At 50.4% G+C, this 22,938-nt stretch overlaps 2 protein-coding genes across 4 annotated transcripts in view; one reads left to right on the top strand and one right to left on the bottom strand.

The window, feature by feature from the left end:
- Positions 1–20,676, top strand: eif2ak4 (eukaryotic translation initiation factor 2 alpha kinase 4). Of its 3 annotated transcripts, none has more exons than XM_067242647.1 (39): positions 1–341; positions 507–622; positions 1,242–1,344; positions 1,552–1,725; positions 1,809–1,889; positions 2,024–2,160; positions 2,349–2,479; positions 2,578–2,735; positions 2,853–3,388; positions 4,678–4,793; positions 4,921–5,075; positions 5,320–5,765; positions 6,710–6,782; positions 6,897–6,986; positions 7,307–7,429; positions 7,597–7,701; positions 7,785–7,848; positions 7,946–8,025; positions 8,495–8,596; positions 8,705–8,755; positions 9,125–9,361; positions 9,534–9,609; positions 10,247–10,368; positions 10,651–10,700; positions 10,928–11,096; positions 11,404–11,520; positions 11,600–11,665; positions 11,950–12,120; positions 12,204–12,338; positions 12,804–12,911; positions 13,317–13,445; positions 14,481–14,567; positions 14,975–15,093; positions 15,192–15,250; positions 15,538–15,635; positions 16,083–16,151; positions 17,074–17,118; positions 17,967–18,082; positions 18,956–20,676. In XM_067242647.1, exons 1-39 carry the CDS (start codon positions 213–215, stop codon positions 19,011–19,013), a joined length of 5,001 nt encoding a protein of 1,666 aa, XP_067098748.1. In that variant the 5' UTR covers positions 1–212; the 3' UTR covers positions 19,014–20,676. The 3 variants fall into 3 exon arrangements, with proteins under 3 accessions (XP_067098748.1, XP_067098749.1, XP_067098750.1); XM_067242648.1 differs by having other exon boundaries at positions 2,379–2,479; XM_067242649.1 differs by lacking the exons at positions 1–341; positions 507–622; positions 1,242–1,344; positions 2,349–2,479 and having other exon boundaries at positions 1,676–1,725; positions 18,956–20,675.
- The window catches only part of LOC136948690 (cysteine-rich motor neuron 1 protein-like), a 31,246-nt gene continuing 28,708 nt past the window's right edge, over positions 20,401–22,938 (bottom strand). Inside the window, exon 15 of the mRNA XM_067242651.1 lies at positions 20,401–22,734. Within this exon, the coding sequence (XP_067098752.1) occupies positions 22,552–22,734 (183 nt within the window). The 3' untranslated portion in view covers positions 20,401–22,551. The remainder of the gene's footprint in view (positions 22,735–22,938) is intronic.

Genomic DNA, 22,938 nt, shown 5'->3' on the forward strand with positions numbered 1-22,938 from the left:
ACTGCGTGGACTATTAAGTATTGCTAATATTCTCGTTTGTATCAAATACGAAACTTTACCGTGCAATATATCTGCGGATATTTACGGCAATGTTACAAAGTAAAATACGTAAAATATTGTTGCAAAAAGTTAGATCGTAAAAAATCCTCAGTATTTTGAAAGGGGTGTGTGCTTTTGCCACTTGAGTGCCATGTATGTAGTGTGTGTAGAAAATGAGCCTTGACCACACTCCTTCAGATCAGATCGACGACTATTCTGTCCAACAGGAAAACGAGCTGGAAGCGCTCGCATCTATTTTCGAAGATGATTTTGAGGATCTGCGGAATAAACATCCATGGAAGGTATGACATCGGGGTAGTTCCTTCAGGAAGTGATAGCAAGCCCTGTGGAAACTACTAAAACTTTGTAGAACTTCCTTTCTCATGCTTAGGTGGCAAGCTACTGTAGCCATGCAATGAAGATGTTTGCATTTCTTCCGGAAGCTAAAGTTTTTCCTTCTGATTTAGGTTAAAAGGCCACCAGAGGTATACTTGTGTTTGAGACCAAACGGGCTAAGCAACGTGAAAGAATGTTACGTGACTGTGGATTTGCAGGTCAAATGTCCACCCACTTATCCGGATGTGTGAGTATCATTTACATTTACATTTATTCATTTAGCAGACCAAAGCGACTTCCAAGAGAGAGCTTTACAAAGTGCACAGGTCACTGATCATAACAACAAGATAGCCACAAAAACATTGCGAGTAGCCAAAACATGAAGCACACATTGTGAACAACCAAAGTAAGTGCCAAAGGGAAGAACCATAAGAGCATGTAGTTAAACAAGTTACAATTAAACAACATGAACCGCTATAAGTGCAAGTGTACCTGTGGAAAAAGCAAGCAACAATAATAAAAACAATATATCACAGCGAGTACAAAAATTTAAATCAGTTACCACTAACCACAAGAGCAACAAGTCTCTAAGCAAGAGTCATTGTGATCCTTGAGGAAACTAACATCGGGTCAAGCAAACCATTCCTAAGTACCGTTGTACTCCCGGAACAAGTGCGTCTTGAGCCTTTTATTTATATGCGGCCAACGGCATATCAGTGGATAGAGTATATGGTATTTTAGTGTTCTTCATGTCGCCATAGTAACCACTCATTCAGCTGGGCCAGCAGACTTTCGTCACTGCTGTTACATAAAGATCTGCATGTGTTGCTCGTCACCGTGGAGAATAACTCTGCTATCTTCCGCAGGCCTCCACAGTTGGAGTTGAAGAATGCGAAGGGCCTCTCCAACGACAATCTCCAAAGCCTCCAAGCTGAGCTGAATAAGATGGCAGCAGAGCGGTGTGGTGAGGTCAGCACACGCAGGGAAACCGAGTTCAACTGGTTGGACTGCCTCCTCAGTAGCGTCGCTAGTTTTGTGGCGTAGCTGGTTTAAGCACTGTTTAGCATCCCAGTGTGTGAGGAAGCTAGAGATGCAATAACGTTACACCAGACAGTCAGAAGTCTGTATCAAGAACAGAGGGTTCTTAGAAGTGAGAAATCCCCCCCCCCTCCCCAGGTGATGATGTACGAGCTGGCGGGCCACGTGCAGGGCTTCCTGAGCGAGCACAACAAGCCTCCGTCCAGCTCATTCCACGAGGAGATGCTGAAGAACCAGCGCAGGCATCAGGAGAGGCTGGCCCAGGAGGAGCAGCTGAGGCTGGCCCAACGCCGCAGACAGGAGGAGCAGATGGTACACTGACACACACACACACACACACCCTACTGTGTCCTACTGGATGCCTGCAATACCTCAAACCCTTTATTTATGTTCAGGAGAAAGAAATCATTGCTGAAATCCAAAGACGAGAGGAGGAGAAACGAGAGGAGAAGAAGAGAAAAGAAATGGCCAAACTAGTGAGTTATCAACCTTTAACAGCACGAACAGCAGTTTCCACAGAGATCCTGACCACGCTGCTGTGAGGGGTGTTTGGAGCAGATGAGCATGTGTGTGTGTGTGTGTGTGTGTGTGCGTGTGTGTGTGTGTGTAGGAGCGGCTGGAGAGTTTGGAGCAGCCCCCTGCTGATGTCAGTGTGCTGGCCTCGTCTCCCGGCCCCCCCGCTGAGCTGCCTGATCCTAAGAGAGCAGCCAGCAACCGCAGACGCACCAACTCCAACACACGCCACCGGTACACACCACAGCTAACCACACCCATCATACCCAAACACACCTAACCCCTCCACACCACACCTAACCCCTCTCCACCTCACGTCTCACCTGTGGAGTTTTTTTTTATGTTCCTCTGTGACATGTCTTAGCTTGTAAAAAGGGCTGCACATACATTGTGATTTGACCTGACCTGGCCCCACCATGTAGTGATGCTGGGATGTTGTTGTTGGGATGCAGACGGGACACCTGCAGTGAGGACAGTCAGCGTCCACAGGAAGTGCTGCACTTCTGCAGCAACAGCCAGGGAGAGCTGGCGGTGCACAGGGGGAAGAGCCTGGGTAAATGCCTCCAACACAAGCCTGTGTGTAGCTCCCTCTGCTGTCAGGGATGTCTCTGCTGGGTTGTGTCCCTATATCACCCTGTGTGTGTGCCTCAGGGGAGAGCGAGAGACTGGGACGGCATGTGTACTACGGCTTTGAGGCCAACTCGGGAGATTTTGTCGTGGTGTACGAGTGGATTCTCCGCTGGAACAAGAATATTGGCAAGTTCTTAACCAGCCAAGAAAAGAGCAAGATTGAGAACTGTAAAAAGCAGGTAAAGTGGGATGGAGACCAACAAGTCTCCGTCATGTTTGGAATATTCTGTGACACCATGAGTGAACCTTCTAGAACACGTCTTCCTCAGTGACATGCCTGTGTTGTGCTCCTGCAGATCCACGGAGCCGAGAGTGAGCTCAGCTCCCTGCTGAGGCTGCAGCACCCCCACCTGGTCCACTACCAGGCCCTGAGCTCCAGAGAGAGGGACGACTGCCTGGTGGTGGACCTGCTCCTGGAGCACGTCGGGGGGACCAGCCTGAGCCAGAGCCTGGCAAGCCAGACCCCCGTCCCTCTGGCCCAGCTTCGCCAGCACACCGCCCAGATCCTGGCCGCCCTCGACTACCTCCACACCAGCTCGGTGGTCCACAAGGCCCTGGGGCCCTCCAGCGTGCTGCTGGACGCGCGGGGGGACGTCCGTCTGACGGACTACAGCTTGTCCAGGAGGCTGGCCGACGTCTGCAGGGAGGAAGTGTTTGAGCAGGCTCACGTCCGCTTCTGCGAGGGCACGCTGCCCTCTAAGACGGGGAAGAAGGGAGACGTGTGGAGCCTGGGGCTGATGCTGCTGGCGCTGGCCCAGGGGAGGGAGGTGAAGGAGTACCCAGCCAGCCTGCCTGACTCCCTGCCCCCTGAATTCCAGGACTTCCTCAACAGGTGGGTGATGTGCCGCTTGCTGGGGGAGCGCGGGGCAGTGCTAAGGGGCAGGGCTGAGGGGCAGTGCTAAGGGGCAGGGCTGAGGGGCTGAGGGGCAGGGCTGAGGGGCAGGGCTGAGGGGCAGGGCTGAGGGGCAGTGCTGAGGATTCCCCCAATGGTGGAATCAACACACCACCTCCATCAGGGACACTGACTGTCTCCCCACCTTCAAGAAAAGGCTCAAGACGCACTTGTTCCAGGAGTCCAACGGCACTTAGGAATGCTTGGCTGGACCTGATGTTAGTTTCCTCCAGGATCACAATGCTCCAATGTTTGGGGCTATCTCGTTGTTATGATCAGTGACCTATGCTCTTTTGTAAAGCTCTCTCTTGGAAGTCGCTTTGGATAAAAGCGTCTGCTAAATGCGTAAATGTAAATGATTCACTAGAAAGTTTGTTTCATTGAGGGAATAAACTGAGAGAATGAGATTTATAACCGACACTGATTCAGGTGTGTTTGGTTGTATACTGCCTTCTCTCCTGGCATTAGTGTGTGTTGTGGGTGAGTGTGTGTTGTGAGTGTGTGGTGTTCACCCTGGATGTGACTGGCCTGGTAGCTAGCTCAGCATGCTGCTGGATGTGACTGGGCTGGTAGCTAGCTTAGCATGCTGCTGGATGTGACTGGGCTGGTAGCTAGCTCAGCATGCTGCTGGATGTGACTGGGCTGGTAGCTAGCTCAGCATGCTGCTGGATGTGACTGGGCTGGTAGCTAGCTTTGCATGCTGCTGGATGTGACTGGGCTGGTAGCTAGCTCAGCATGCTGCTGGATGTGACTGGGCTGGTAGCTAGCTCAGCATGCTGCTGGATGTGACTGGGCTGGTAGCTAGCTCAGCATGCTGCTGGATGTGACTGGGCTGGTAGCTAGCTCAGCATGCTGCTGGATGTGACTGGGCTGGTAGCTAGCTCAGCATGCTGCTGGATGTGACTGGGCTGGTAGCTAGCTCAGCATGCTGCTGGATGTGACTGGGCTGGTAGCTAGCTCAGCATGCTGCTGGATGTGACTGGGCTGGTAGCTAGCTCAGCATGCTGCTGGATGTGACTGGGCTGGTAGCTAGCTCAGCATGGTGCTGGATGTGACTGGGCTGGTAGCTAGCTCAGCATGCTGCTGGATGTGACGGCTGTGTTTCCTGTGTGGGCGTGGCAGGAATGTTTCTCCCAGTGCTGATAACACTGATAGAGCAGCACTGGATGCTTCCATTGTCATCCTGCTCGCTTTTCATTGTGTGTGTGTGTGTGTGTGTGTTTCTCTAGGTGTGTGTGCCTGAACGATGCTGACCGCTGGAACACCCAGCAGCTGTTGGACCACCCCTTCATCAATGCTCCCCCTCCCAAGGCCCTGCCCCAGACACAGGACGCCAGTCCAGAGGGTAGGAACACAAACACACACACACACACACACACACACAAACACACGACACACACACATCACACGCTACAAATTGCATGATTCTTTTCCCGGTGTACAACCCAGAGTGTTGTGGTCCTGCTACCCAGATACTGGTGAGGACCTGGTGTCGTCTGTGCTGCCCTACAGCCACATCCTCCACGCCCCCTTCAGCGTGGGAGTCCAGAGGCAGTTCTCCCGCTACTACAACGAGTTTGAGGAGCTGCAGCTGCTGGGGAAAGGAGCCTTCGGCGCTGTGATCAAGGTGAACCCTGTAGAACCTTCCGAACATACACTCCAGAACCTTCTAGAACACAGTCTAGTCTGTATAAAGGTAGAACCTTCTAGAACATTTAGTCCCGAACAGCTGAGAATATTTAGTCCATATTTAAGGTTTCTTCTCCCTGCGTGACTAACAGTATGGTTTTATTCTTAAATGGGAGATGTTTCCAGCTGTTTGTTTGTCTGTCACGTAGCTGTGTCCTAATGACCGTCTGTTTGTGTCCCAGGTCCAGAACAAGCTGGACGGCTGCTACTACGCTGTGAAGAGGATCCAGGTGAACCCAGCCAGCCGGCAGTTTCGCCGCATCAAGGGTGAGGTGACGCTGCTGTCGCGCCTCAACCACGAGAACATCGTCCGCTATTACAACGCCTGGATCGAGCGGCACGAGACGCCCTCCACCTGCAGGCTCAGCTCCGACAGCTCCGGGACCCCCAGCGCCACCCCCAAGCCTCCCCAGAGACGAGGCCTCTCACTTGGGCTCAGCCAGCTGGGCGTGCCTGACGATGTGGAGGCCCAGGCTCCGTCTGCCCTGGCCAGCTCCGTGGAGTGGTCCACCTCCATCGAGAAGTCATCCAGCGCCAAGTGCAGCGGGCACCAGTGCAGCCGGCACCAGTCCAGCGACGACGATGATGATGATGAAGACGAGGATGTGTTCGGCGGTGCTTCCTTCCTGTGAGCTTCTATTAGAATCATGTGTTAATGTCTTCGTGGTGCCTTGATGCTTTAATACCGTTATTAAGCGTACCTGCTCATGAAAAATAAAATCAAAAAAGATGGTTTGAAAGGTTGAAAAAATATTTTCATCAAAAAGTAAAAAGAAATAGGTTTTGAAAGGTAGAAAAAAAAATCACCAAAAAGTTTCGAAAAACTGGTTTTAAAAGGCCTCTCACCCCAAAAACCCAGGCCACTTTCACCGGAAAAAATATTTTCACCTAAAGGTTTTGGAAAAAATGGTATTGAAAGGTAAAAAAAAACCAAAACATTGTTGATGCCGCAGAATTCCGTGTCAGCGCGCTCTTCTGAGCCAAATAGCCACTGCAGCACGCACACAGAAGTCCAGGTGTCGGACTTGGCACACAAGTCAGAATTGATAGGCTAAGAAGACATGACAAAACTAAAGAAAGTTTCAAACAATAGGCCTACCAATCATCTTATTTGGACAAAAACATTAAAAAAAAATCTGTGTTAGAGCTAGCGAAAAGTACCGCTAATATCTCTTGCAGGGAATTATGAGAACCCTGTTTCATTGTACACGTAACAAGTGTAAATGAGCAGCTGTTGTTTGCTTTTTTATCTATGCCATCTTCACAGATAATAAGTATGCATAATTATTACAAATATACAGAAATATCAGTTGTAAAATTGTATTAGACCCATGACAAATCTCCAAATGTTGCATGTTTGGTGTTAGTTTAAACAATTGGTTTGGAGGTGATTATAGTAAAAGAAACCTTCCCAGGCACTGAAGGAAGTACACCTCCCAGTTTCCCCAGAATGTGTCCTCTCACTAGTTGAGATCCTTTCATACTATAATATCCAGCCTCAGGGGTGTACAGTTAAAGACCCAAGTTATTATTCCGTTATTTCACGTTTCTCTCGTTTTCACTTGTCTCCAGCCCATCGAACAGTGACTCAGAGAGTGACATCATCTTTGACAATGGCGACCAGAGTGAGGACAGTCTGTCTCAGGTGAGTCACAGCAGAGTGAGGACAGTCTGTCTCAGGTGAGTCACAGCAGTCTGACTTCTCTTCTAAATGTGTTCATGTTCATCACTGTTTCACTCTTCCATGATGTTGTCTCAGGTGGAGCCCAGCAAGAGAGGAACCACAGAGACCACAGAGAGTACAGAGTCAGAGAGACCTCAGCTCATCGCTCACTACCTCTATATCCAGGTACACACCCAGATCACTCCCTCGATATCCAGGTACACACCCAGATCACTCCCTCGATATCCAGGTACACACCCAGATCACTCCCTCTATATCCAGGTACACACCCAGATCACTCCCTCTATATCCAGGTACACACCCAGATCGCTCCCTCTATATCCAGGTACAGACCCTAGATACTCTACCAGGAAGCCACCAGAGGGTGCTGTTGAGTGTTGGAAGGCTGTTGAAGGCAGGGTGTGTGTGTGTGTCCAAGGTTCTGAAGGCAGTGTGTGTGTGTGTGTGTGTGTGTGTGTGTGTGTGTGTGTGTGTGTCTTCTACAGATGGAGTACTGTGAGAGGAGCACCCTTAGAGACACCATAGACCAGGGTTTGCACCAGGACAGCAGCCGTCTGTGGAGACTGTTCAGGGAGATCCTGGACGGGCTGGCGTACATCCACCAGCAGGTAGCTGTGTGTGGGTGTGTGTGTGTGGGGGGGTTCATGTTGTACCCCCCTTCCTCCCTATGAGGAACACACAAAAACAAGTAGCTGGAGAACTGCGATGATCACAGGTACACACTCACAATGTCATCCATGGTTCAGATTAGGGCTAACCCCCCCTCCCCCCTCAGGGGATGATCCACAGAGACCTGAAACCCGTCAACCTCTTCCTGGACTCCCAGGACCACGTCAAGATCGGAGACTTCGGTCTGGCTACGGACCTTCCTACTAACGTGGTACGATCATGTGACCAGAGCTGTTCTGTGTGTGTGATTTGGTGTGTTTTATGTGTGTGTGTTTGACGTGTGTTTCCTCGCAGGCTGCAGGTAAACTTGAGCAGGAAGAGGGAGGTTCCACTCTGATGATGAAACCAGACCCAACAGGTACCAGATAGCAGTCAGGCCTGGCCCCCAGATCTCACAGCTGATGTTTCCTTGAACTGCGTGTTTGTGTGACCTGTGACCTTTTGATCCCTGACAGGAAACATGACGGGCATGGTAGGGACGGCCCTTTACGTTAGCCCGGAGGTTCAAGGAAACACCAAGGCCACCTATAACCAAGTAAGCAGTAGGTCTGCTCCTGTACTAGGTCTGCCCTGTCCTAGCCCTGCTCCTGTACTAGCTCTGCTCCTGTACTAGGTCTGCTCCTGTACTAGGTCTGCTCCTGTACTAGGTCTGCCCTGTACTAGGTCTGCCCTGTACTAGCTCTGCTCCTGTACTAGCTCTGCTCCTGTACTAGCTCTGCTCCTGTACTAGGTCTGCCCTGTACTAGGTCTGCCCTGTACTAGGTCTGCCCTGTACTAGGTCTGCCCTGTACTAGCTCTGCTCCTGTACTAGCTCTGCTCCTGTACTAGCTCTGCTCCTGTACTAGGTCTGCCCTGTACTAGGTCTGCTCCTGTACTAGGTCTGCCCTGTACTAGGTCTGCCCTGCAGTAGTGACTCCTGCTGTGGATTGAACCCCACCACACACGTGACACCTGGCTTGTTGAGGTGTTTGTTACACAGCTGTTTCTGTGTGTGTGCTGAGTAGAAGGTGGACCTGTTCAGTCTGGGCATCATCCTGTTTGAGATGTCCTACAGGCCCATGACCACCAGCTCAGAGCGCATCTCTGTCCTCAGTCTGCTGCGCACGGTGAGGTCAGGGGTCACACACACACACACACACACACAGGGAACATGTGGGGGTACAGACAGGTGATTGGTCTTACTGTTACTTAATCATTGTGATTGTTGTGTACAGGAAGCCATTCAGTTCCCTGAAGACTTTGTGAAGTACGAGAGCGGAACCCAGGTGAGATCCAGTCCTATCAGGAGACATCTGTCTGATGCGTCCACACAGTCATGTGACACGATCACGCCATCTGCTGCCTCTGTGCATGAGAGAGAAAAAGTCTCAATCTCAAACACCTCCTTTACCCCGTATATCTCCCTCTCTCCCTGCCTCTCTCCTTCTGTCTCCTTCTATGTCTCTCTCCCTGCCTCTCTCCTTCTGTCTCCCTCTATCTCTCTCTCCCTGCCTCTCTCCTTCTGTCTCCTTCTATCTCTCTCTCCCTGCCTCTGTCCTTCTGTCTCCCTCTATCCCTTCTCCCTGTCTCTCCCTCTCTTCTTTCTATCCTTCTCCTGTGTATCTCCGTCCCACCCTATCTCCCCTCCCCCTCAGAGGAAGGTGATTGGCTGGCTGTTGACCCACGACCCTGCCCTGCGGCCCTCGGCCCAGGAGCTTCTGAGGAGTGAGCTGCTGCCCCCGCCGCAGATGGAGGAGTCTGAGCTACATGAGGTGCTGCAGCACACCCTGGCCAACGCCAACAGCAAGTCGTACCGCAGCATGGTCACCCAGCTGTTCTCCCAGAGCACCTCCCCCGTCAACGACTACACCTACGACATCGACCTCCACAAGGTACCTGCTGCCTGCTCTGTTCTCTCCAGAGAGGAGAGTGTGTGTGCTCCAGGCTGGCTCCTGGCCCGTCTGGAGGTGTCACTGTAGACGCGTCCTCTCCTCTGCTGCATGCAGGCTGTGTGCTCCTCTTCTGAACGCCCTGACAGACTCTGTTTGTTTTGCTTTGCCGCAGGGAAGCTTTCATTTCAACGGTGCCAAATTGCAGCAGTATGTGCATGAGACAATCACCAGGGTCTTCAAGAAACACGGTGAGCTGGGAACTAGAGAGAGAGGGAGAGAGACATACAGATAGAGAGAGACAGAGAGAGACAGAGAGAGACAGAGAGAGACAGAGAGAGACAGAGAGAGACAGAGAGAGACAGAGAGAGAAAGAGAGAGAGACAGAGAGAGAAAGAGAGACATACAGATAGAGAGACAGAGAGAAACAGATGCGTGTTTGAGAGCTCCAGTTATGTTAACACTCCTGTTTTAACCACTTTGACTTCTGACCTTCTCTGAGTGTGTTGTGAGAAGACTGGAGCATGTCACATGTGTTCATAGGCCCTCCTCCTCCTGAACAATAGGTGCACTGTGTGCTGATTGTGTGCAGGTGGAGCTGTTATTCTTCTACATGTATGGAGATGTTTCCCACATGTGGATGCAGCTTGTGTGTGTGGGGTTTCCCTCAGGGCTCAGGCCTGTGTGTGTGTGTGTGTGTGTGTGTGTGTGTGTGTGTGTGTGTGTGTGTGTGTGTGTGTGTGTGTGTGTGTGTGTGTGTGTGTGTGTGTGTGTGTGTGTGTGTGTGTGTGTGTGTGTGTGTGTGTGTGTGTGTGTGTGTGTGTGTGTGTGTGTGTGTGTGTGTGTGTGTGTGTGTGTGTGTGTGTGTGTGTGTGTGTGTGTGTCCAGGTGCTGTGCGTCTCCAGACACCGTTGCTCCTCCCCAGGAACAGGAAGCTGTATGAGGGCAGTGAGCCGGCCTGCTTCCTGGACCACAGCGGCATGCTGGTCACCCTGCCCTATGACCTCCGGGTGAGTCACAGGAAACAGGAAGTAGTACAGCACCGCCCTCTCACACCCCGCCCTACAATCAGAGAGACATCCCCCAGGAGCACACGCACGCACACACACACACGCACACACACACGCATGCTCACATTCAGGAGCTCCATGTGGACCTCAGGACCAGCTGGTTGTTTCCAGGTCAGGAACTGAGGACAGCCTCGCGCGCAGCCAGGATGACCGTTGTCCTGGTCCTGGTCCTGGTTCTGCTTGGTTCTGACCTAGTATTGGTTCTTTTTTCCTCCACTACAGATGGCCTTTGCACGGTTTGTGGCCAGGAACAACATTTCACATCTCAAGAGGTAAACTACAACATAGTAGTCTTCATCTCTTTCACCTCCAACTGTTTACTAACTAGTCATTTATAACCAGAATCTCCATAGGATGCATCATATATATATTTAGGTATTCATTCTGTATATTTATGGACAGTTTTACTTACTGTCTGGGTGTACAGGTACTTCAGGCGTGTTTAAAACGTGTGTGTGTGCGTGCGTGCGTGCGTGCGTGTGTGTGTGTGTGTGTGCAGGTACAGCATGGAGCGTGTGTTTCGCCCCAGGAAGCTGGACCGCGCTCACCCCAGAGAGCTGCAGGAGTGCGCCTTCGACATCATCGTCCCGGCAACCAGCAGCCTCCTGCCAGACGCTGAGACCATCTACACCGTCTGTGAGGTCATCCAGGAGTTCAGTGCCCTGCAGGTACCTCACTTTCTCACTTCCTGTCTCCGCCAAGCACAGGATGGTGGTGTGTGTGATGTGCCTGTCTAACCTCCCTCATTGTACTGGTGTTAATCTATGTTAAAGTGTTTAAGCGTGTGAGAGTCATGAGAGGACAGATTAAAGACTGAGTCATTATTCACTGAACTGTTGGTATTCCTTGAACGATCCTTCTACAGTGAGGATGACCTCTGTAGAACACGCTGGGGTCAGGGGATAAGTGTGTGTGTGTGTGTGCGTGTGTGTGTGTGTGTGTGCGCGTGCGCGCGTGTGCGTGTGTGTGCGGCAGGAGAGGAACTATCACATCTACTTGAACCACACCAGTCTGCTGAAGGCCATTCTGCTGCACAGTGGAATCCCTGAAGACAAGCTCAGCCACGCTTCCAACATCCTCTGTGACGCCATGGTGCGTACACACACACACACTCAGCGCACACACGCGCGCACACACACACCACAGTCCTGACTCACTGCTTCTCTTTCAGAGTGAGAAGCTGACCAGAAGAGAAGTGGAGGCCAAGTTCTGTAACCTGAGTCTCTCCAGTAACAGTGTGAGTGTTTAACTTGTCTCTCCTGCTGGTTACTCTTCTCTGTCAACAGAAGGCACATCTGTGGAGTCACTGGTGTGTTAGTGTGGAGACAGCTACTTTATACACACTAGACAACCCTTGTGTCCTCTCTCTCTGTCTCTCTCTCTGTCTCTTTCTCTCTCTCTCTGTCTCTCTCTCTGTCTCTTTCTCTCTCTCTTTCTGTCTCTCTTTCTATCTTCCAGTTGTTTGGTTTTATCCTCAGTTCCAGGAAAAGACCTGTGTGTGTGTGTGTGTGTGTCCCTCAGGTGCAGACGCTGTATAAGTACATTGAGCAGAAGGGGGATGTGCAGGACCTGGCGCCCCTGCTGGCCTCTCTGATGGGGCAGAAGACGGCGGTGACCCAGCTGGCCAAGCAGGGTCTGAGAGACCTGGAGGACCTGACCTCTCTGCTCAGGCAGCTTGGCGTCAGGCTGCAGGTGTGTGTGTGTGTGTCCTCTACAATGTGAGGCCGTATTAGTTTATGCTAATGTCTAAAACTGTGTGTGTTTGTGTCCTTCAGGTGGTGGTGAACCTGGGGCTGGTGTACAAGGTCCAGCTGCATTGCGGGATCATCTTCCAGTTTGTGGCCTTCATCAAGAAACGAGGGAGAACCGTGCCTGACATAGTGGCTGCTGGAGGGCGCTACGACCACCTGGTACGACCACCTGGTACACACGCACACACACAGGACGCTACGACCACCTGGTACGACCACCTGGTACACACGTACAAATATCTGAACTTTCTACTTTTTCAAGCCAGGCTCGTTACTTTAGTTTGAATCTGTATTTGGTGGCATGATCAATATTCTTTATTGTCGTTGCGCAGCTTTTTTCATTTCCTGACGATCACGCACAACACAACATGTATTTTGTGAAAGAAAACATTTTCTTTTCTTTTTCTCCTTTTTTTACAAAATGTTTACATCCTTGATGAGGACTGTACTCTATTGTTCTCTGCTTTACTCTGTTTTAAGCTTCTCTGTTCTCCTCCCCTCTCTTCTCCTTTCACTGTGTGTGTGCGTGTGTGTGTGCGTGTGTGTGTGCGTGTGTGTGTGCGTGCGTGCGTGTGTGCGTGTGTGTGCGTGTGTGTGCGTGTGTGTGTGTGTGCGTGCGCTCAGATTCTGGAGTTCCGTGGCCCAGCTTCGTCCAGTCCTGTCCCCTCGGCGGTGGGGGCCAGTGTGGCCCTGGACAAGGTGTGTGCTGCCCTGGCCAGCATGGAGGAGCCGGTGAGACCCCCCCACCTTGCCCCATCACTAGAGAAGATGACCTCATCACTGACATAGAGATGATGACCTCATCACTGACATCCATGCTTAATTATTACTTGAATCTAATGTACAATATTTCTAATCTGATGCCTCCCCTCGTCTCCCCTCCCCCTCGTCTCCCCTCCCCCTCGTCTCCCCTCCCCCTCGTCTCCCCTCCCCCTCGTCTCCCCTCCCCCTCGTCTCCCCTCCCCCTCCCCTCGTCTCCCCCTCCCCTCGTCTCCCCCTCCCCCTCCCCTCGTCTCCCCCTCCCCCTCCCCTCGTCTCCCCCTCGTCTCCCCCTCCCCTTCCCCTCGTCTCCCCTCCCCTCGTCTCCCCTCCCCTCGTCTCCCCCCCCCTCCCCCTCCCCTCCCCTCATCCTCCCAGCCTCTGGTCAGCTGCTGTGATGTTCTGGTGGTGCCGGTTGGCCACGCCTCCCTGGTCCGGGCTGTTAGCGTGGTGCAGAAGCTGTGGACGGCCGGCGTGTCCGCTGACATCACGCATGATGTCACACAGGTCAGCGTGTCTGCTACCTGCTGTTCTACCCTTTTTTGTCAATGGCCGGGTTTCCCAGATTCGTTAAGAAGCTCTTAACGCTAAGAGCTTCTTAAGAATGTTCTAAAAGCGTTCTAGAGCGCTTTTCGAACGTTCTTAAGAAGAACGAATCTGGGAAACCCGGCCAATTTCTTCACATGTCAAGACATACAAAGGAATCGATAGAACGTTGCCCACTCTCCCACGGTGAAACATATAAAGTGCACAAGCACAACAGATAAGACAAGACATTTACTAATCCTAAGTAAAACATACAGATACACATACAGCCATCTAGCCCCCCCCTCTCTTCAGCCCCCCCTCCCCTCTCTCGCCCCTCCCCACCTCGTCCAGGCTGTTCCAGGTTCCTTCTCTTCCTGTCTCCTCTGAGCCCTGCCTCCTCCTGCAGTAGCAGGCTCCCTCCAGCAGAGGGCGACACCTACCTTCAGCCCGCCTCCTGGCAGCCAGGGGAGCCTGATGGAGAGTGTGGTTTGGAGTTAATAGAGGCCTGACAGCCTGATGCAGTGCAGATTGAAGCAGTACAGAAGTGCTGTGGTTTCTGATGGTTGACTTCAGTCTTGATCTGCACACCGTCAGACATGTGGAGGTGTAGGGCAGGGTGAAGGAGGGCAGGGCAGGTTAGAGGAGGGTAGAGCAGGGTAGAGGATGGCAGGGCAGGGTAGAGGAGGGTAGAGCAGGGTAGAGGAGGTGTAGGGTAGAGGAGGGTAGAGCAGGGTAGAGCAGGGCAGAGGATGGCAGGGTATAGGAGGGTAGAGGAGGTGTAGGGGAGGGCAGGGTAGGGTAGAGGAGGTGTAGGGGAGGGCAGGGTAGAGGAGGGCAGGGTAGAGGAGGTGTAGGGGAGGGCAGGGTAGGGTAGAGGAGGGTAGAGGAGGTGTAGGGGAGGGCAGGGTAGAGGAGGGCAGGGCAGGGTAGAGGAGAACATTTCACCCAACATCTCTTTTGGGTGAAATGTTTTTGTGACTTGTTTTAGTCTGACTGCTCTGTTTTGTTGTCCAGTCCCAGGACAGCTTGGTGGAGCACTGCAGACAGGCTGGCATCTCCTGTATGGCCCTGGTCTCTGACAAGGAAGGCAACTACATCAAGGTGAGTTACACAGCACAGGTGACAGGCACAGGTTACAGGCACAGCACAGGTAACAGGGTCCTGAGGGGTCAGAGTCATTGCAGTATGTGACTCAAAGCAGAGGAGGAACAGAGTTTACTAACACTAACATGTATTCTCATGTTATTGTAGACTGTGATGTTGCTTTTGGCTTGGATGAAGCTCTTACACACGTTGGCCTGTTACAGAACATGTTTCATTCTGAAATGTGAAGCTGATTCATTTCTCTGCTGGCTGTGACTCCGGGTGTGTCCATCTGTGCCCTGAGGTGGTACCAGAACACCTCCAAAGTGCTGTAGTGACGGGAGAGAGAGATCCTAGTGGCGTGTACATGATGAATAAGGGCAGGTCATCCTTCTCTGTGACTCTGAGCCTCCTGTCCCTGGCAGGTCAAGTCTTTTGAGAAGGACAGACAGTCAGAGAAGCGCATTCCAGAGTCTGACCTGGTGGACCACATCATACAGAAATTGACTAAATGGACCAAGTTCTTTGAGGAAAGGAACATGAGGTGAGGGGGTGAGGTGACTGTGGTCCAGTTAACCATCAGAAGTCTTCTACAGGGTGGTGAGGAGACTGCTTTCTGAGGTGTTTGTGTTTGTGTTGCAGAGACTCTTTAGAGAGCGCGTGTCTCCAGAACCCTAAGGGAGCCCTCCTCAGCACCTCAGGTACTGCCCCTCCTACTGACCCACAAGCTGCACCTCTCCTACACCTCTCCTGCACCTCTCCTGCACCTCTGCTGCACCTCTGCTGCACCTCTCCTGCACCTCTCCTATATACTCATTAGCCTCAGGAACAAAGGAGCTTCTCATCCATGTTGTGTTCCTCGGTGTGTGTATGTAGTGTGGGTGCGCTAAGCGCTGCTTTGAAACACCCGGGTCAAAGGGGAAAGTCTGTACAGTCAGTGTGTAGATGTGAGTTTTTTCACTGTGTGTGGGTGTGTATCTCCTAACAGCTTCATCAGAGCAACATGGGAGCATCAACAACATGAATGTGAACCTCATACCTCCAGAGAAGCTGTCGTCCAGCGCTAGGCGACGATACGAGACCCAGGTGTGTGTCAGTCAGCCAGGGCCAAGACTTTCATACACCTGACCATTCACTGAGACAGTCCACCTACCACAACTCCATGTCATTCTCTCTCTCTCTCTCTCTCTCTCTCTCTCTCTCTCTCTCTCTCCTCTCTCTCTCCCCCTCTCTCTCTCCCTCTCTCTCTCCCCCTCTCTCTCTCCCCCTCTCTCTCTCTCTCTCTCTCTCTCTCTCTCTCCCCCTCTCTCTCTGGTGTTGGCCTAGTCTCTAAAGCGCTGTATCTTTCTCCAGTCAGCATGGCTCCTCACACACGGGGCCAGCTCCAGCAGTGTTGGCTCTCACAGACACATCACATGCGAGGGAGAACCAGCTTTTGTTTTCCACAGTTTCATTGTGATCATGGGAGTAATTACTCTTTTTTCCTTCTCTCTCTCTCTCTCTCTCTTTCTGTCTGTCTTTTTTCTTTTTCAGATCCAGACCAGATTGCAGAACCTTGGTAGCAATTTGCAGAACAAGAGCAGTGACATTGAAGTTTTGGCTGTGAGTCTTCAGCTGTTTCCCCCCTCTTTCTCTCTCTTCAGTTCCTGTGTGAAAATGTGGGAAAACATTTTTGTTCACGATGGTTAAGAGAGTGAACTAGCAGAGAAGTGCCCCGCTTTTGCTGTTTTCCTCTTATGTTGGTTTCGGTAGCAGACATGAGATTTTGAACTCTTCCCTGCCAATGGAAGATAGTTGCAAAGGGATTCCAGTCGCAACAGAAAAACAAACAGAGCAGCAGGAGAAGGGAGCGTGGCAGATTCACTTTATTTGTGGTTTCGTAGTAAATTTGAGACGGGATATTTCACATGAATTAATCACAGCGGTGCTACATACTCCAAATACATTTGTCATCTCATATGTTTGTCTGGTTCCTGTCAGCACAGTGAGAGTCAGGAGTTATTGAAACATAACAGCGTAATCGCCTTGATACCGGTATGTATTTACTCTGAGCTAGCCTGGCCGCTTGTTACATCACAGGCTGTTCCGCCTGTCTGACAAAGGAAATGGCTCTCACTGAGAGGCACCGTCATTTTTCCATAACATAAAGACCTGGTCCATTAGTGCTGGACCTCGATGGCCCAGTGCTGAGCTGTGAGGGGATGTGAGGAGCGTTAATGGGCGCCTGAGAGCTTTGTGTGAGCATGAAAACAAACCCATTTTCTGTCGTCAGACCAGAGGAGTGCAGCACAGCGTGTAACAGCACCACCTGACACTGGAAGAACAACTTCCTGGTTTTGTGCTGCCAAAGTAGTCACATATAGAGTATTTTTAGCCCTGGATATGTTTCTTTGCAGCTCGTTGTTGTCCTAGGAAACGGACAGTATGTGTGTTATGCACTGTTGCAGGAGTGAATGTCCTGAGTGAGATAAACTCCATTGTGTGAGGCCGGCGCCTAACCAGCCTCCCTGTTGTTTTCACTCAGGTCGACCTGCCGAAGGAAACGCTCATCAACTTCCTGTCTTTGGAGGTATGTTGGTGGTTCACCTTATCCTAACTCAGCAGACTCATGTCATGAGGGGTAGGAGGCTGGGGGAGGGGAACTCTGTACAGGAAGAAGGGATCCCGTCTCCTTCCTGCAGCCAGGCGGGGGCTGAAGAGAGGGGAACACCTCTTGTTTCTCTCCTCCTAGCCAGCAGGCTAACTGTCTCCATAGCTACGTACAGAAAGTGCATACAGAAAGTAGAGAGGAAGATCAAGAAACCAGAAGTCCATGATCTCCAGGGTCAGAGAGCACGCCTCTGACTAGGTGTGAACTCAGACTCCCCCTGCAGACACGCTCTCCTGTTTGCCGGCCTTGTCTCCAGTGATGCCAGTCCTCTCCTGTTTGCCGGCCTTGTCTCCAGTGATGCCAGTCCTCTCCTGTTTGCCGGCCTTGTCTCCAGTGATGCCAGTCCTCTCCTGTTTGCCGGCCTTGTCTCCAGTGATGCCAGTCCTCAAACATCACCCATGCTGCTGGGAGGGTCAATACACTCGTTTGTAAAACAAATGACAATAGCCAGTGTTTACTGGCCCAGTCCACAGGAAGGCCTGGTACATTGGGACTCATTAGGGCCAGTGGGGAGTGACTGGGGGCTGTGTAAACTGGGCCAGCCCGGCCCTTCCTCACACCTCGACAGGCAAACAGAAACAGTGTGTGATCGATCTGCGTCTCACCCACCATTTACTGCAGCTGATGGACAGATGAGGGGACCTGGTCTGGACGCACTACAGCTGAATAAACAGCAGTTGTGTTTGATGGAAACAACTCTGGAAAATGTTATGGCTTGTGTCTCTCTCACTCTATCTCTCTCCCTGTTTCTTTCCCCTCACTCTTAGTTTGACGGAGAGGAGCAGTTCAACATCAGTGTGAAACATCTGCTGTCGCGGCTGCCCAAGCAGCGCTACCTGAAATCCATCTGTGAGGAGATTCATACCTTCAAAATCACCAAAAGGTGTGTCCTTGTTAATGCCTCTTAAAAAGGGACTGTAGCAGAGATACAGCCAAGCCCTTTACTCCAAACCAGGGTAAGATCTTCTGGGTTAGGAGCTGACTGTTGTGCCAAGAGAGAGGAGAGGGAGGAGCGATCGTACAGACGTCTTCTCCTCCAGGGTGAGACTGATGTGGGGGGGAAAAGCGAAAGCAGTTTCTCTGGCTCTCTGACATTTCTCAAGCCTTCACAGCAGAAGTTTTTCATTTCCCCTGTGAGCTGCATGTCTCATTTGCAGTTGAGGAAAAGTGTTTACTGATTAACGAACGTCATCGCGGTTTGCTAACAATGGAGATATCCAGGGAGGAAGGGAGGCCTGGTTTTATGTGTGTGTTTGTTTTCTCTGGGAGTATAGCGAAGGGAGGGCCGTGCAGTAGAGTGGGCCATAGGCCACAGTAGTCAAGTCACCTGGAGGCACTGCGGCCATAAACTATAGTACCCAGAGGGCCTGTCACCCGAGGAGTCTGCCCCAGTCTCACAGCTGCAGACAGGCTTTCATGTAGCGACTTCAAAACAGTGTTGTAACCTCCCGCTCCCTTCCAAAAGCCCTTTTAAAGAATGGAGAGGGGCAGTAATGACCCAGGTGATGAGGAAACTCAGTGGGCTACTTTCTACCTGATAGTCCACGCATGAACCGACAAGATCGAGATGTTCTACAACAAGACCTACAATTCACAGTGGGGTTTCCACTGCTATCCTAAGTGATAATATCTATGTAGGAATATTTAAAGGACATGACATACGACTGTGTCTGGGGTTCAGTACAAAAGCAGATTGTCTGATTGTTTATGTGCGTCTTCTGCACAGTGACAGTGATGGATGCGTTGTGTGTTGCAGGGTGGCGGTGGTGGTGTTGTACAGCTACAAAGACGACTACTACAAGATTCTTCTGTGAAACTGAGGACGTACGACTGACACAGGACCAGCCCTGGAGGCCCAGTCTTCAGCTCGGCTGGCTGAAACAGGATCCTTCTGAAAGCTGACAGCTTTATAGGACTTGAACCCTCCAAAAAGATTCAACCCAAAGGCAGAAGTGAACGATATTAAAACAGCATCTGACCACAATCAGCTGTTGTCCTTAGATCCCCCCCCCCAGACTTGTAGAGCAGCTGGTGTCTCTACATACCTGCCTGGAATGGTTTTTGGGGGCTTTGGAACGTGAGGAAGAGCTTTCATTCAAAGATCCTTTAGAAAAGATATAACGGTTACCTATTTTTTTAAGGTCTCGTGATAAAACTTCTCATTAAATGCCTATTTTTCCCTCACAGAAGGTGGTATTTTTTGAGTGAGAATGGCGGGTGTGTTGGGACAAGGAATGCATTTAGCACCGCACTTTGGATCCAGCTGAAGAGTTTTATGCTAACGAGCTAAGCTTTATTGTCGGAGCTTTAACTAGTTGTACGAGTTTCTTAACAATTTTCTTCATGTTGAAAGTTGCTTCAAGGTAATCCTTAAGGAAAGCGCTCTGGTCCCACAAGTTACAACTGGGCTAACATTGATTCTGTCAGTCGAGTTAGTCTTTGAAGAAAGAAAGTGTTTTAAAGCACCCTTCAACATCCTCACCTTGAGCTTTATGAGGTAACTGGTGACAGACAAGTCCAGACAAAGACAAGGACCACTGAGAATGTCTTGAGCTAGTTCAGGTCTCTGGGCAGCAGGAAAACGTCCAGCCAGAGAGCTGCTGCTTCAGCTGCAGTGTGTTTCCTCCCTGCGGAGTGGGAGCATACCGGAGTGAATGAGAAACACTGTGTATCCCTGGACACATGTGCTACAGCAGTGAGATAAGGAGACCAGCAGTGAGATAGGTGGGAGTCAGGTGGCTGAGCGGTGAGGGAGTCGGGCTTGTAATCAGAAGGTCGCTGGTTCGATTCCCGGCCGTGTCAAATGACGTTGTGTCCTTGGGCAAGGCACTTCACCCTACTTGCTTCGGGGAGAATGTCCCTGTACTTACTGTAAGTCGCTCTGGATAAGAGCGTCTGCTAAATGACTAAATGAGATAAGGAGACCAGCGGTGAGATAAGGAGGCCAGCAGTGAGATAAGGAGACCAGCAGTGAGATAAGGAGGCCAGCAGTGAGATAAGGAGACCAGCAGTGAGATAAGGAGACCAGCCGTGGAGACGTGGGAGAGAGAAACCCCTTCACAGTCAAATAAACAGATGTGTGCCAGCCATGGACTGTGTGCCATGGCAGTGTGCCTGCCTTGTACATAGCATCTTGTAGAATGCTAATCCTCTAGAAAGACACGTCTCAACTGTGACACACAACTGGAAGGTCAAATGACCTTTTTCAATGCATTTTATTTTTCAAAATAAGTGTAAATGTTACAGTTGAACATCTAAGAAACATATATTTACAGTTTGCAACAGTAAAATAAATAAGCTTGTATAATAAAGCAGATAGAAATGGTAAATGGTTTTAAAATATCTCAAATGTACAGCAGCTTTGGCTACCAGGTTTCTTTTGCCAAAAAAAACATCTCAACTCAAACTATAGTTTAGTATTAATAAATAAAGCTATGTGAAAAAATAAATAAGCTACTCTTCGGTCCACTATTTTTTATCTACCTTTTTTTACACATAAAAAGAACAAATAATTGCGTAAGCTTTTACAAGTTGCCTCTTCACTTCCTTGAAAGCACATGGTTGTGATACAAACAGAACCAAATCTACTGAATGACTTTGGAACTCCTCAGCATAAATATATTCATCTCATCTCAGGTTTGGCATCACAAGGGTCTTTGAATTGAGAGACTGGCAGGGTGACGAAAAACTTTCTGCTCCAGAGATTTCCTGTTAAATCCCAGTCTTTTATAATGCAGGTTGCGTTTGTCTCTAGGTAGATCAGATTGTTAATCAGCAGACTGATGCAACACCATGTTCATTTGAGTGGTTTAACATCTCCAATGTGCTGAATATGCATATCAAATCCTGGATTAGGCCTATATCCTGTCAAGAATCTTGCAGTGAGCTTTAAAAAACAAACACTTGATCCTAAGTGCTACATTTCTTGAACATGTTCTGGTGTTGTAATGGTTCATTATTTACAGATAAAAATAGGTTTGACTGGTACGTACTGAAGGAGCTGCTGTTCTGGAACAATGGCGACCTGTAGATTATCTTTCTCCAAATCTCTGTTTATCTTCACATTGAATCACACGAGTGAACTTTAACTGGCTAGCAATACATATTGTTATATGAAACATTTAATATGAGAAAAAGACATTAAGGCTATGAAAGTAAGGCTCTTGCTGTTTATATTGACATTCTGTGGAAATGGCATCCACTCGCAGGTTTGTAAATGAAGGTAAAAGACGAGTCTCTTCTATGCTGTAGATGCAGAGAAGCCTGGCAGCGTTACATCTCCCAGTGACACTTAGACTCACTTAGAGCTTACAGAGCAGCCTCAGTATGCATGGATACTGACCCACTTCATCTTCAGGTTCTTTGCCGCGCCTGTCAATGAAATAGATTCTGTGTAGAGGATGAAGGATGGACTGCAGAACATGCAGCACACTGACCGGGTAAGAGAGGGAAGTCTGTCTGTGTAGAGGATGAAGGATGGACTGCAGAACATGCAGCACACTGACCGGGTAACAGGGAAGTCTGAGGGCAATACTGAATTACAGACACAATCTGCGATGGAGGCAGAATAGTATGAATGGAATGACTGAATGGAGACTGTCTTTGAGACGGAGGCTCTTCAGTGATTGGCTGAGAGAGTTCTTCCTCCTGCAGATTGGGAATGTTTAGTCTGACTGATCATGTTTCTGTTTCTCCATGGAGATCTCCATAACAACAGAGAGGTGACCAATGACAACACTAGGACTAGCAGACATACTGTAGAGATAAACACAAAGAAGCTAAGATGGAAACCACACGTTCTACAAGCGGGGGTTTGGATGAACAGGATGCTGGAGTCTGCTGGCAGTCTGAAAGAGGCCAGAGTAACTAGCTGCTGACCCCGGGTCAGTTTGATGTCAGTAAATCAGCTTTCCGTTCAGACAATCAGTAGATCCACTGAGCGCCCAGGCACACAGAATTCCAGCAGACTCTCCTGTCCTGTTCTAGAAACCAGCCGCTAAAGCTTTGATGTTCCTCCAGCTCAGAGCTCCTGGCCCCAGAGAGGCGATGGAGGAAGGTGGTACGACCACGGGCAACGCCTCCCTGGCTATCACCCTGGAGATCCTGCTCCTCCACGCCAGGCAATGGTGAGACACACACACAGCACAGAGCACAAAGCTCTCTTGTCTCTGAAAGAGGGTCCTCCTTGTCACAGCCAGAGAGAGAGAGAGAGAGAGAACAAGAGAGAGAAGGGGGGGGACCCCAAGGTGTGCAGCCACAACAGTCCACCGTGTCTTCAGCAGATCCCCATGGTAACAGTCTGAGAGGAGAGGGGCGGTCCTGACGCTGGGTGGAGTCTGGGTGCTGAGGGGGTTAGCGGCGTCCCTGGCCCGTGCTCAGCTTGGCCCGGGGGATGCTCAGTCTGTCCCCCCCAGGAGAGCTCATCTCCGGGGAGAAGTTGATGATGTCGTTCTTCACGCTCTGGAACTTGTTCTCCTTGGAAGGCTCCATGTACACCACGGAGTTCTTGTTCACGTGCTTCTTCAGGATCACCGTCTGGGAGGGGAGAGGAGAGGGATTCCCAGGGGTTTAACTCACATGGATGACTTTCATCAAACGCTGTCTGGCAGGAAGCTATTAATGCGTCCTGGTGCTTTGTGTTAGGACATGCACTGTGATTCCTACAGGAGACCGTTCATAAGAATACGAGACAAATTTGTGTTTTCTGTGCCACATTCAATGGGGTGTTGCTCTCTGAAT

This window comes from Osmerus mordax, chromosome 9, assembly GCF_038355195.1.
Source record: "Osmerus mordax isolate fOsmMor3 chromosome 9, fOsmMor3.pri, whole genome shotgun sequence".
In the NCBI taxonomy this organism is placed as follows: Eukaryota; Metazoa; Chordata; class Actinopteri; order Osmeriformes; family Osmeridae; genus Osmerus; species Osmerus mordax.

What these genes read in the sequence shown, in the direction of transcription:
- eif2ak4 (XM_067242647.1), top strand. Translation starts at nt 213, where the DNA reads ATGAGCCTTGACCACACTCCTTCAGATCAGATCGACGACTATTCTGTC. An exon ending in AGGAGTTCAGTGCCCTGCAG is followed by an intron (nt 11,097 to 11,403) that starts GTACCTCACTTT and finishes TGTGTGCGGCAG; the next exon opens with GAGAGGAACTATCACATCTA. An exon ending in TGAGTCTCTCCAGTAACAGT is followed by an intron (nt 11,666 to 11,949) that starts GTGAGTGTTTAA and finishes TGTGTCCCTCAG; the next exon opens with GTGCAGACGCTGTATAAGTA.